Below are 13,672 nucleotides of genomic sequence, written 5' to 3'. Positions count from 1 at the left end.
GCATCTCTGGGCTGCTTCTCCCAGGGTCCGTGATTCAGACACGAACTCCTTCCCTGCTCCAGGTCCCTAAATTTGGGGGATAAATGGGGAAACTGGGCTGCCACAGATCGCCCCTTCCCAGGGGCAAGGAGGCCCCCACTCCTCCACCCCCCACCTTTCATCCCCCCATCCCCACCCCCACCTTGAGGATCACCCCACCCCCTGCCTGTGTCATCAGGATCTTGAGCAGCAGATGTTTCCCTGGACCTGCCCACAGAGACCCACAGGGACCATCCTTGTGTGAGGCGGCTGGCGGGTAGGGAGGGGAGCTAACCGAAACGCCGTTCATTTTCTCTTCTTTGTCTTCTGGATCTAGAAGCAGGAAGTGTTGCAGTCTGAGAGGTGCAGCTGGGGAGAGGGAGAGCAGAATTTTAGTACCCCCTTACCCTTGGAGAGGAAAGGGTTCCTCCCAAACAAGGAAAACAGAGACCTAGCCACAATCCCTTAATTGTTTACTAGCAACCGTTTCCCCAGCATTGAGTCATCTTATCAGATCTTCTGCTATTTTCATAACAGTCCTAGTAACAGGGGTGTGGGCTGCTCTCTGACACTTTGCCCAGTATATTCCAGGGTTTCTGAACAACTCAGAGGCATCACGCAGATGCACGGACACCCACGGAACTGACACCCTATTCGTGATGCATACTTACATCATTAAAGTAACACAGTCCCTCGACCCACACACTCAGCTAACTCCCGCCCCACCCTGCACATACGCACGCACCTCATTTACTTCCATTCCATTTCAACATATACATATTCTAGAGCTCCTCTATGCCAGGAAGGCGCTGTGTGGACAGCAGTGGCAAGATAAGTCCATCCTCAGGAGGTCACAGCCCAGTGACAGAGGCACATATATAGACAGTTAAAGCATGGAGTTTGCAGTCAGACACGGCTGGGTTCATTCTCTATCAAATACTTACTTGAGATCTCAGGCCTGTTACCCTCTTTGAACCTCAGCATCCTCATCTGGTAAATGGCATAATAACAGAACCCACCCAGCAAGGTTGTTCTGAGGATTAAATGAGTTGATGGGGGTAACATCTGTAGAACAGTGCTCAGCACATAGGACCAAGGAAGTATAAGCGATGGTAGTGAAAATTAAATGATATAAGGTTCATAAGGCACTTGGCATTAGGCTCACAGCACTAACCAGGGTGGCTGCTCTTGTTAGAGAGGAACATACAAGGTTTGGTGTGGCGTTAGGATGATGGGCAGGATGGAGTGGAGTGGTCAAGGAGGACTTCACTGAGGAGGTGATCCTTAACCTGGAATCTATTTATTTATTTAGATTTTTTTTTTTGAGTTAACCTTGGTTTATAACATTGTATAAGTTTCATGTGCCCAACATTATATTTCTACTTCTGTATACACTATAGCATGCTCTTCACCAAAAATTTAATTTCTATCCATCACCACACAGTGATCCCCTTTACCCATTTCCCCCTCCCTCCTGCCCCTTCTCCTCTGGTAACCACTACTCTGTTCTCTGTATCTACATTTTCGTTTGGTTTGGTCTGTTCATATATTTTGTTTTGTTTGTTTGTTTCTTATATTCCACAAAAGAGTGGAATCATATGTTATTTATCTTTCTCTCTCTGTCTTATTTCATTTAGCGTAACACCCTCAAGGTCCATGCAAATGGCAAGATTTCATCTTTTTTATGGCTAATTCCATTGTATATACAACATCTCCTTTATCCTGCATCTGTTGATGGGCACTAAGGTTGTTTCCATATCTTGGCTATTGTAAATGCCATGATGGACACAGGGGTGTGTATTTCATATTCCTTGGATAAATACCCAGAAGTGGGATTGCTGGATCATATGGTAGTTCTATTCTTCATTTTTTGAGGAGTCTCCATATCGTTTTACACAGTGGCTGCACCATTTTACATTCCTACCAACAGTGCACGAGGGTTCCCTTTTCTTCACTTCTTTACCAACTTTTTTTTCTCTCTTGCCTTTTTGTTAATAGCCATTCTGACAGGTGTGAGGTGATACCTCGTTGTGATTTTGACTTGCATTTCTCTAATAATTAGTGATGTTAAACATCTTTTCATGTGCCTGTTGGCCAACTGTATGGCTTCTTTGGAAAAATGTCTATTCCGTTGAGCTGGAATTTAAAGTGTTGTGTGGGGAGGGCCTCTGAGCAGAGGGTTCAGAGGATGGAAAGGCAAAGAGACAGAAGATTTAGTAAGACATTCAGGAAAGTGCAGATCACTGACACATCCTACAGAGCCCCATCATAAACGTGCATACAAATGCATGTGCATGCACACACACACACACCCCTCCTGAGCAGGTCCCCAGCATAAGAGCCAACATTGGCCTCCTCCTAATTTGCAGAATTGAAACAGGCTTGGACAAGAGGCTTGCTTTGGCAGGGAAGGCTGCTGACCCTAATTCCTTCCCTCCAGAAGCTAGGCACACCCATCTGGCATCTTTTACACTCAGGCCCAGGATGGGATCTGGTCCCAAGGTCCTGTCCACCCAGCTTTCCTGAGCCCATTGGAATGAGCTTTATTGGCCAAATAATGGGAAACTGGGAGCCTGCCTGGGGGTCTCCAAGGCCCAGCCAAGACGGAGGGCTCCTCAGCAGAGGGTACATCTGGAGAAGGATCCAGAAAGACCTGTGGTCCAAGCCTCAGGCCCAGGTCAGGGATGGGCTGCAACAGCAGCTCTCCCACCCAGCTCTGCCCCGGTATCCCTCTCCCCAGCCCTGATTGCTGTCTCTTCCGTTCATTTTGGGTTCTAGCGAGTCATCTCAGCAGCGTCAACATGTCCCGGCCCAGCAGCAGAGCCATTTACTGTAAGCCGTCCCTCCAGTGCCCTCTCCCCTTCCCTCCCACTGAGCTCCCTGAACCCCCTGCCCTCCCTTCTCTTCCTCACCATGCTCACCACCCCCTATTGCTGTATATGTCTCACCTCCTTCTTCTGCCCCCACGCCCTTGCTTTGTGCCACGGCAGTGCACCGGAAGGAGTACTTGCAGAATCTCACCTCAGAGCCCACCCACCTGCAGCTCAGGGTGGAGGTGAGTAACCCGGGGGCCCCAGACAGTTTCCTGATTCAACCCAAGTTTTCCCATGTGTCCACTGCCCTGACAAAAAAACAGACATCTGAGATAAGTCTCTGCCACAGAAGCCAATGGCCTGACCCAGTCAGAGCAGGTGGGTTCGGGCCCAGCAAGCCTAACTGAGCATCTGCTAAATGTGGGGAAGGAAGATGGGCAGGGAAGGCCAGGCTAGAGGTTGAGGTGGTGGACGTCTTATCCCCGGGCAGGAAAAAGCAGCAGAGGGACGGGTCAGGGGGCACCTGCCGCCACCCCATCCCCCCCTGTCTCCCAGTCCACCCCCTGCCCCAGGAAACTGCTCTTTGCCCAGGATCTGGCACAGCTGGAGGAAGGAATGTGTGAGGTTAGCGGTCCCTGTGTGAGGACTTGAAAGGGCCACTGTGTGAGAGCGGAGCTTTCTGGGCTTGAGCTCCCCGGGCAGGCCCGCGCAGCTTAAGGCCTACAATGGAAGCTCTGGCCCTGCGTGGGAAGATAACACTGGCTCTGCCACATCTAGTTGCCTGGAGAGTTGCTGACACCACAGCAAAAGCTCAGACTGGAAGGGTGTGGCAGAGAAGAGAAGACACCAGGTCAGATCGAAGGTCTGGGGTAGAAACCGCCCCTGGGCAGCAGCAGATTTAGGGCCCTCCCGGAGAATAAGCAGAAGAAGCAGCGAGGGATGCTGGAGCAACCGTCTGGAGGCTCCAGAGGGCGGCAGAGGTCAGGGCCCCCCAGCCAGCTGGGTTGGGCCCAGGAGCACTGGGCTTCATGGAGGGATGGGGGTTAGGAACCGGCTTCGGTTAGTTCTAGCAGGCAAGAGCAAGAGGAGGCATGTTCAGGATGCCAGGGCATTTGCTCATGATGTCAGAGCTCCTGAATATGCCAGCCGTGTGAACAGGGAGAGGAGCTGGGAGCTATGCAGAGGGCAGCGTGGTGGGATCAAGGGGCAGGAGGCAGACGACCTCCCCCCAACAAGGGCCTGGTGGGGAGGGTGAGGGGCAGGACTGTGACCTGTGAAGGCAGTGTTTGGATAAGAGAAGGGAGGGGTCTCCTCAAGGATAAAAACACTGCTGGAATGATCAGGCTAGCAGGGGGCAAGGGCCTGAGTGGAGACAGAGGTCAGTATGGACCTCTCCAGGCAAGAATCAGAGAGAAGGGGGGCTTGACTTCTTCCTGAGAGACTGGGAGGTGATGGATTAGCAGAAGTGGGACGTGCCTTCTGGGCATGGGGAACAGCATGAGAAAAGGCATGGAGACAGGAACGCTAGGTCAGGGAGGAGATGGACCAGGCTGGGATGGTGATTCCAAAGAGGGCAGAGGAAGCCAGGGGCAGAATTTGAGCATCCTATATATATCCCACCCAGAGAAGTTCAGACTTATTTGTTGGGTAGTTGAAGCCCACATCTACCACGATCTAGCCCCCTCAGCTGGCCTGGACTGTTAAAGGCCATGACTGTCCTTCCTCCAGAGTCCTAAACCCCCTCCTACAGCCCATCAGACCCTGACTTGGGGGCCCCATCCTAGCCTGACTGCCTCTGGCCCTCACACTGGCCCTTGAAGTTTGCTTTATAGGGATTGCCTGGCACTTCCCAACAAGGAGGCCAGGGACACGTCTTCCCCCTCTGCTGCCTTTCCCCCAGCCCCCAGCCCTGCTCATTCCCACCTGTGATCCCCTTCTCCAAACCTTCTCCGAGTCCTGCATCTCCTCCTCTCCCCTCAGCACCTGCTGACATGTAAGCTGGGGACGCAGGGAGTCCAGGAGCCCAAGGATGCCCTGCAAAAGCTGCAGGAAATGGATGCTCAGGGCCAGGTGTGGAGCCAGGACTTGCTCCTGCAGGTCAGGGATGGCTGGCTCCAGCTGCTGGACATCGAGACAAAGGTCAGCCTCCCACCATTCCCCGCAAGGGATCATAGCTGACCCAGGCCGTGGGAAAGCAAGCACCAGGCATGAACACCATCGATCCATGTCCCACACGGCAACCACCCCTTCCCGTACACAATACATACCCAGGACTAGGAAGAAACGGGGGACAGAGGCACAGGGTCAGGGGAGACGATGTCCCACCCCAGACCACTAGAAGGGTGGAGCAACCCAGGTCAGGAGCTCCCAGGAGTCAGCCTGGCTCTCAGTGACCTCACAGCTGACCTCTCTGCCTGGCCCAGGAGGAACTGGAATCTTACCGCCTGGACAGCATCAAGGTCATGGACGTGGCACTCAACACCTGCTCCTACAACTCTGTCCTGTCCATCACTGTGCAGGATTCAGGCCTGCGAGCCACTAGCACTCTGCTTTTCCAGTGCCAGGAAGTGGGGGTGAGTAGGTGTGGAATCCAACAACCATCACGCCCCCACTCCTCCCTGACCCCCCATCCCCAGCCTGTCTGACTGCTGCTTCCTGCAGGCAGAGCGACTGAAGACCAGCCTGCAGAAGGCTCTGGAGGAGGAGCTAGAGCAAAGGTAGGCAGCCTCTGCCCCAGCCCACCTGCAGGACCTCAGAGCTCAGGTCTGGGTGGACCAGACCCTGCCCCACATCTGGGGGAGCCCAGGAGCCTGTGGCCCAATAACATAGTCATTGACTTGGGGAGGGGCCAGGCTGAAATAGGGCACAGATGGGCATGGGGAAGGGGCTGGGGCTGGGCCCAGGGAACTCTGGAGGCTGGCCTCCGAGGCTGATGTGGGACGAACTGGTCCCAGAGAGCAGGCACATGAGGCAGGGAAGAGTCAGGGAAGGGTTCAGATGGAGACCAGGGAGCAGGGCTGGTCGGGCTCCTGGAGACAGGGAGTGGTACCCTCGGGTCCTGGGGCAGAAGGGTGGGCAGTGCCTCTGTCCCAAGAACCCTGTCAAAGCTGTGTCCCCACCATGTGCTCACAGACCCCGATTTGGAGCCCTTCGCCCAGGTCAGGACAGATGCAGGGGGCCTCTCCTGGAAAGGCCGATCCCTAAGGAGCAGGTACCTCCTCTGGAGTGTAGACCCCTTCCAGAACAGCACCACTGGATGACCCCAGAGCACAGTAAGTTTGGGCGTGGGGGCCAGTGGGAGGAGAGGATTCCCATCAAAGATCAAAGAAGTTCTGGGCCATGGTCCCCTCCCATTGCAGACACACCGCCAACCCCAAGGCCCCTGCCACACCACTCCAGCATCCAAAAGTCAAGTGCCTTCACTTTGCCTCCTTCGAGGAGGTCCCCATCCCCTGGGGACCCAGAACGGGATAAGGTAACGGCAGATTGTCTTGGGATCGTTGAGGATTTTTGGTCCTGGCCCAAGGGAGGACACCAGTCGTCTCCCTCACCCCAACGAGCCAGGTGCCAGGGTGACCAAGGCAGGGCCTGGGCTGAGGAGGGACACGGAGCCTTGGTCAGACCCTGGGCTGGGCCTGAGTCTCAGGCTTGTGGTAGGAGGTGGCGGGGGGTCAGGGTTGTGAGTTCCAGGGTGGGCCTAACTGCCCACTCAGGCCATGGGTTGTTTGGGGTCCAGGAGGTGCTGAACCACATCCTAAGCGACATCGAGCTATTCATGGGAAAGCTGAAGGAGGCCCAGTCAAACACCAGTCGTAAGAAGAAGAGACAGGGGAAGAAAAGGATGAAGAAAAAGATAAAGAATCAGGGGGGTGAGTGCTGAGGGCCAGGGGAGAGGAGTTGGGGGAGAGTCTTGGGGTGATCTGTGACTCGCCACCTTCCCACTTCTCCCTGTAGGGATAACAGAGGCACATTACATCGACTGCTTCCAGAAGATCAAGTACAGCTTCAACCTCCTGGTATGTGGCTCCCCACAAGTTCCCCAGCCCTTCCCCCCACCCCACCTCAGCAGTCCCCTCCTCTCTTGTCTCATGGACATCCCAAGCTTCTCCAGCTTCTCCCCTGGAACCACCCCTCCCCACCCTTGGGACTTTTGGAGAAATGCCAGGCTCCCCATCAAGGCCCAGAACAATGGGGCCCTGGGGTCCTGGTGAAAGTAGGGTGGCAGGAAGGGTGGTAACAGGCTTCGCCTTGTGTCCTCAGGGAAAGCTGGCCATGATGCTGCAGGATACAAGCGGCCCCGTGTTCGTACACCTCCTCTTCCAAACTCTGAACTCCGTGAGTCGGGGGAGGAGAGGGTGGTGCAGAGGGACCTGCTGAAGTTAAGATCAGACAGAGGCCAGGGTGGGAGGTAGGGGGCAGAGGGAGTCTGTGGGTCTCCCCCTTGCTCACCCCAGCACATTCTTCTCCTTGACCCCAAGACACCATCCCCACTATGCACTGTCCTTGACCCCAAGGACACCAATGGGGGCAGGAAGGAGCAGGCCTGGGGCAACGTGGTATTGCAAAAGTGGGAAGCCAGGGACCCCGGGCCCTTTCCCACTCCTGTCTGGCCCTGCAAGAGCCCAGACTTCCTGAAACCTTCTGTCCCTCCCCAGATCCTGGAGCAGTGCCCTGAGCCTGGCCTAGCAGCCCAAGTGATCTCACCCCTCCTCACCACCGAGGCCATTGACCTGCTGCAGTCCTGTCTAAGCCCACCTGAGAGTAACCTCTGGAAGGGGCTGGGCATAGCCTGGACCACCAGCCAGTAAGTGACGACAAAGCCTGAATGAATCAGAGGCAAGGGACATGGGGGCATAGGGCAGGACACACAGGGCAGGAGGTGGCAGGCTCTACATTGTGTCTTAAAACAAACAGAAATTCTGTACCCATTAAACAATTAAACAAAACTCTGTACCCATTCCTCCCACTCCCCAGGCCCTGGTAACCTCTATTCTATGAAATATCTCAAAACAAATTGAAGGACTCTACCTGGAGTGTCCAACTTTTAATTAGGCTCAGTACAAACAATGAAAACAAAACAAAACAAAACCACCACTTACCATCACCCACCACTGAAGGGAAGCATTATTTCAGAAAAAAAGAACAATTCTTCCCAAGGAAGGAGAGTTGGCAACCTTCTACTAAAATTTTTCTCATTTTTGTCAAGGACAAAGTGAAAACTCTGTCTCAATTCCTGCCCAGATTTTAACAATTACTGACGTAAGAGATGCTACAAATGTAACATCAATAAGAGTTGCAACCAACCAGCCAAGGAGCTAAGAGAGAAAGAGATATTCCACGCGGGTGGAACCGTGAGATGGGCAGTTGGGCGGCAAGGCCAAATTGATGAGAGCTGTGGGGAGGGGAGGATGAAACCAGCTTGGATATGCTGAGCTGAGGTGTCAGGGGAACCTTCGCAGAGACAGAGTGGCCTGGGCTTTGGGGGAGAGGTCTGACCTGGCTACAAGAGTTTGAGAACAGTCAGTACAGAAGTGATAGTTGGGGCCACCTGGAGGTAAGCACTGCAGTGGGAGCCCCAGAGCTCACTTTAACAAGCATGGTCTGCTCTCCCCATGAGAGAAGGGCCTGGGGAAACTTCAAGGTGGTGAAAGGAAACAGGGTTAAGGAGACAAAGAGAAATTCCAGAGAGTTAAAAGGAGAAACAAAAAAGCAGAAGCATGAAAACCAAGAGAGAAGAGGGTTGGGTTTTTTTATATAAATTTATTTATTTATTTTTGGCTGTGTTGGGTCTTCGTTGCTGCATGCAGGCTTTCTCTAGTTGCGGCGAGCAGGGGCTACTCTTCACTGCGGTGCGCGGGCTTCTCATTGCCGTGGCTTCTCTTGTTGCGGAGCACAGGCTCTAGGCGCGCAGGCTTCAGTAGTTGTGGCACGTGGGCTCAGTAGTTGTGGTGCACAGGCTTAGTTGCTCCACGGCACGTGGGATCTTTCCGAACCAGGGATCGAACCCGTGTCCCCTGCATTGGCAGGCGGATTCTTAACCACTGTGCCAACAGGGAAGTCCAAGAAGAGGGTTTTAGAAAGAGAAATCAACAGGGAAAAAAACCAGTGGTTCTAGGATTCTTTTTGCCTAATGAGCAGTTTTTCTTTTTCCAATTCAGCCCCATTAAAGGATTTTTGTGTCCAATTCATCTAAAGCCATAAATTATAACTTAATGTAATCAATTTCTTTTATTGTGGTAGAATATACATAGGATAAAAGTTAGTTAAACTATTTTTAAGTGTATAATTCAATGCCATTAAGTACATTAACAGTGTTGTGCAACCATCACCACTATCCATTTCCAGAAATTTTTCAGCATCCCAAACAGAAACTCTGTACCCATTCCTCTCTTTTCCCAGCCCCTGGTAACCTCTATTCTATTTTCTGTCTCTGTTTATTATTTTAAATATAAAATTAAGTCAGATGTGGCCTAAGATATTTTCTCATTTCTTAAAGTAACCAAAAATGAACGAATGAATGAAATGAAAGACAGAAACACAGAAAATAGAATAACTAAAGAGTTGTAAAAACTCTCAAAATAAGTTAAATTTCAGGTAAATTTTATTCAGGTTATTTGATTTTAGGCAAATTGACCCAAAACTATAAATAACCCTAAATTCTGTGGTAATCCAGAAGGATATAGACCATACAAGGCCCTTGGATCTGGCAGTCAGGAGATTATCAGGACTTCAGAAGAACTAGTTTCAACAGAGTAATGGCAGAGGTAAAAGTCAGGTTGCAAGGAATAATGAAAGAACCAGAGGTAAGGAAATGTAGGCAGGGCATATGGACACATCCTCAAAAAACTGGACAAAGATAAGGTAATAGGATGACAGCTTAAAAAGCACAGTAACAGAGTCAAGGGAAGACTTGAGCATGTTTTTAGGGCAAAGAAAAGGAGCCAATAAAAACGATTCAGAAGGAGGAATAATTTACTTGTCCCCGTTGAATAAATTAGCTGCCTCCTGTGTCCCATGCACTGTACTATGGATACAGCTCTCAAGGAGTTCAACATAAGTAAGAAACACAGACATGTGAGAATCATGTGCAATTCAGCATGAGAGGAGCAATAATCCAGGGTGTCTGGAGTTCAGCAGCATGCAAAGAGGAAGCATTCACCTCTGCCTCCGAGACGTAGGGAGGGGACTTCCTCGAAGAGGGGACTTGGCATTCCCCAGGCCGGCAAGCAGAGCATGACTGGAGACCACAAACTGTGCTGCTCCTCCTGCGTGCTAGGTGATGGGTGAGGGGGAGGCTGAGTGGCAAGTACCAGCTCCCATCCTAGAGCCAGCCAGAGCGCTCTGCTGTGATCACAAGGGGGAGTTCCACATACTAACCCGCTAGAAAGAAAGAGATCTGCTGCTGGGGAACTATAACCAGTTAGACCCCGCGGGGGTCTTCCAGCCCTAACGCTCTGCGGTTCTACCACTTTCATTCAAACCCCCCATCAGTGAGATAAAGTACTCAGCTCTTCCGGTGTTGATATGTCTGCACTTTCACGGGCCGAGGTGAGGCTGGCCCACGGATACCTGCACTGTGGGATTTGTACATGCTTAGCCGTTCGCTCCTATGTGGGTGTCCTGGGGCCTTTGATCAGTGCACGTGGGCCACGTCCTCCACTACCTAGAAGATTCCCCAGGCTACGCCTTGTCATCTCCGCCCTCTCCACATCCCACAGCCTGGCACAGAGAGGACTCAGCCTTGTTCTTTCCCCAGGGCCAACTGGACAGGCAGTGAGCCCCTGCCCTACCAACCCACATTCTATGACGGTTGGCAGATTCCAGAACCTTCCTACCAGGTAAGGGGAGCTTAGCACAGAGTCCTATTCAAAGCCCTAGTCTCTGGCTGGTTTCCACTATCTCAGTCCAAACCATGGTCACATGACACCTAAGTGGTAGGTGGGTTCTGTGTGGTGGGCAGACAGGTGAGGGGATATGAGGCAGCTGTGTGCAGGTGGGTCTGTGGTCTCACACCCCACCTCCCTACCACCACGCTGGCTGACATCCTGCTCTTACTCTGTTCTGCCTCTACAGGCACTTTCAAGATACCAAGACTCTACTTCCTTCCGGTATGCCCTGGGTTTAGTCAGGACCATATGGTTCTGGGGAGGGAGGGACAGGGCTGATCCTCTGGATCTGTGGACTCTACATGTCACTGACCTCTGGGCTCTCTTTCAGCCAGGCACGTACATGTACAGGCACACCCCTCCCCTACCTTGGGTGAAAAGGCAGTTCTTTACCTTCCTAGGCTCCAACCCCTTCTTCTTTCAATACTCCCCACACATACCTCTGATTTCCCAGAGCTTGAGTATTAAGTGCTCAAAGGAGAGCTCAGATACAGAAAATTCCACTGCTGGAAGAGTCTTGAGAAATCAACATTTCAGACCCCTTCTGCTTGTAGAAACCCACACTCCAAGCCCACCTAACAAGGACCTGCCCTCAAAATCTGTGGAAGCCCAAAAGTCACCGTTAGACTCCAAGGCGGAGATATCTGGGGCTCTGGGGCTGAAACAGGGGCCCAGTCTCTGAGGCCCCACTCTCCAGCCATCCTGACTCTGTCTCTGGGGGTAGCGGGGGAAGCCCTAGGTTAGGGAGCAACTTGCACTTTGCTCAAGAGGAGACACACAACCATGGACCCCAGCCAGTGCCCTCCAGACCCGGACCTGTCAAGCCAGACCTGAAAATGCAAGTCTTATATGAGTTTGAAGCTAGGAACCCACGGGAACTGACTGTGTTCCGGGGAGAGGTACTGGAGGTGAGGCATGGGCTTGAGCTGATAAAAGGAGGTGGTGGTTGGTGGGAGCTGCTGGGAGCATGGAGTGGGTGGCCTAGAGAGGGAGAGGGAAGGTGGGGAAGGGCCAGGAGGGAGAAAGCCTGGTCGGGGAGGGGCAAGGCTGGTCGGACAGAGGCTCGGGTCACTGCTGGAGTGACTCTTGGCAGGTTCTGGACCAGAGCAAGCGGTGGTGGCTGGTGAAGAATGAAGTGGGACGGAGTGGCTACATCCCCAGCAACATCCTGGAGCCCCTGCAGTCGGGGTTCCTTGGAAGCCAGAGCGAGTCGCCCCTTCGGGTACTACCCAGCCTAGACTATTCAGAAGCTATAAAGCCTGAGTCAGAGGTGGGGGCAGGGAGGATTCAGTAACAAGTGGAGGAGATGGTCCCGGTTCAACTTAATCAGTATTATCACACGCTTACTGTATCCTGAGTTTATTCGTGGGACCAGAGCAGAGAACAAGCCTTGTGCCTATCAGACAAGCGAACCATGGAGTGAGACAAGTGATCTGATGGAAGCCCAGAGAAGGGACCCAGATGATGGTGGCTGTAGGTGGCTCTGAGATGAAATGGCCTCTGACCCCCACTTCCCCTGATTCTAGGCCCCAGGGCTTCGACTTAGCTCAAGGCCCGAGGAGGTCACAGCCTGGCTGCGGGCAGAGAACTTCTCCACTGTGTGAGTGCCAAGTCCCATGGCTTTACCTCTGTAAATGTCTCAGATAATAATCAGGCACCCCTCCCCATCACAAGAGTCTCTTCCAGGGCACTTCTCCCTTCAACCTCAGGAGCTATGAAATTAGTTTCAGCCAATATGTTTCTCTTACTCCCTGACCTCCAGATACCCTTTCTGTGCATTCTTCTGTCACCCCAGTCTCCAAGCCCAAACAGCCCCTTCTCCACCCAGACACCCAGGCCTGGGTCCTTCCGCCCCACCACTGACAGTTTCTGCTGTTTCTGTTCCCAGCACCGTGAAGACACTCGGGTCCATGACGGGGCGCCAGCTGCTTCACATGAGACCTGGGGAGCTACAGATGCTGTGTCCCCAGGAGGCCCCACAGGTCCTGGCACGGCTGGAGGCTGTCAGAAGGATGCTGGGGGTGAGGCCACCCTGGGATCCTGACCCCCGCTGGAAATGTGGGATGATCCCTGAGTGAGAGTGTCAGGTGGACAAGCCAGCAGCCCCAACCCTGGGGTGGCACTCAATGTGTCAGGTCTGGCCACAGGACAGTTCCCCAGGAGCTTGATTTCATGTGCTCAGGCATGCCTTGAAGCTCCTAGCTGATTGTTGGCGTCAGCTCTGGGGTCCCTCACCTGCCACCAGCCTCACCTCAACCTTTTCTTTCCTCAGATGAACCCTTAGGCAGCAACTCAAACACCTCCAAGACCAAGACTTTCTCACAAGCAAGATGGCGGATCTGATAACTCTTTAGAGCCCCAAGAATTCTTCTTTCAGGCCCCCAGGTTGCAGCGAACCCCACACCCCAGCTCACACAGCAAAGAAGATGAGCAAGCCCAGAGGTTGAGACAAATAGTGCCCCTTCTTGCTGTGTTGAGAGCTCTCCGCAGTTGCCACCTATTTATTGCATCTCTTTCCTGAGCCTGGAGCACTTAAGCCTAGGTTTGTCAGGACTCTGTTTAGCCCCCCTCCTCCCCAATAAAAGTATCTTCAAGCTTGTCATGCGCCTCTCTTGCAGCTTCCTCTGGCCCAGATGGAGGCCAAAGGCAGAGAGTCAGGAAGAGCTGGGACGCTGGGCATGAAACAGCAGCAGGCCTACATCCATCACTGGGCCAGACTGTTTGAATGTGAGTGGGAATTCACTGGAGCTGAGCCAGAATTTCAGAATTATGGTCCAAGCTCTCCTTACTTTCTAAACAAACTCCAAAATAAGGCTATACTCGACATCTTTATGCTTCTGTGTACATTTCTTCCAGTATATTCCAAGGCACCCAGCACAGCTGAGGGCACAACACTTCACAGGAGCAAGGAGTACTGGGGTTGACAGTGGTAGGTTTTGATCAGCCATACTGGCT

General features: G+C 52.7%; 1 protein-coding gene across 1 annotated transcript; it reads left to right on the top strand.

The window, feature by feature from the left end:
- The first annotated feature begins 247 nt into the window (after positions 1-247).
- On the top strand, positions 248-13,241 carry EPS8L3 (EPS8 like 3). The gene is made up of 19 exons (XM_036835327.1): positions 248-295; positions 2,797-2,850; positions 3,009-3,073; positions 4,812-4,970; positions 5,255-5,404; positions 5,493-5,548; positions 5,964-6,103; positions 6,191-6,306; positions 6,568-6,700; positions 6,786-6,847; positions 7,092-7,166; positions 7,487-7,635; positions 10,588-10,669; positions 10,905-10,939; positions 11,442-11,625; positions 11,811-11,939; positions 12,244-12,317; positions 12,606-12,738; positions 12,990-13,241. The coding sequence occupies exons 2-19, from the start codon at positions 2,820-2,822 to the stop codon at positions 12,999-13,001; spliced, it is 1,785 nt and encodes a 594-aa protein (XP_036691222.1). The 5' UTR covers positions 248-295; positions 2,797-2,819; the 3' UTR covers positions 13,002-13,241.
- Positions 13,242-13,672: the final 431 nt, after the last annotated feature.

Source organism: Balaenoptera musculus, chromosome 1, assembly GCF_009873245.2.
Source record: "Balaenoptera musculus isolate JJ_BM4_2016_0621 chromosome 1, mBalMus1.pri.v3, whole genome shotgun sequence".
NCBI classification, from domain to species: domain Eukaryota; kingdom Metazoa; phylum Chordata; class Mammalia; order Artiodactyla; family Balaenopteridae; genus Balaenoptera; species Balaenoptera musculus.
Note: the sequence above shows the minus strand (reverse complement) of the source record. Positions and strands in the feature narration are given on the sequence as shown.

What these genes read in the sequence shown, in the direction of transcription:
- EPS8L3 (XM_036835327.1), top strand. Translation starts at nt 2,820, where the DNA reads ATGTCCCGGCCCAGCAGCAGAGCCATTTACT. An exon ending in TTCCAGAACCTTCCTACCAG is followed by an intron (nt 10,670 to 10,904) that starts GTAAGGGGAGCT and finishes CTGCCTCTACAG; the next exon opens with GCACTTTCAAGATACCAAGA. An exon ending in CAAGACTCTACTTCCTTCCG is followed by an intron (nt 10,940 to 11,441) that starts GTATGCCCTGGG and finishes CTCTGGGGGTAG; the next exon opens with CGGGGGAAGCCCTAGGTTAG.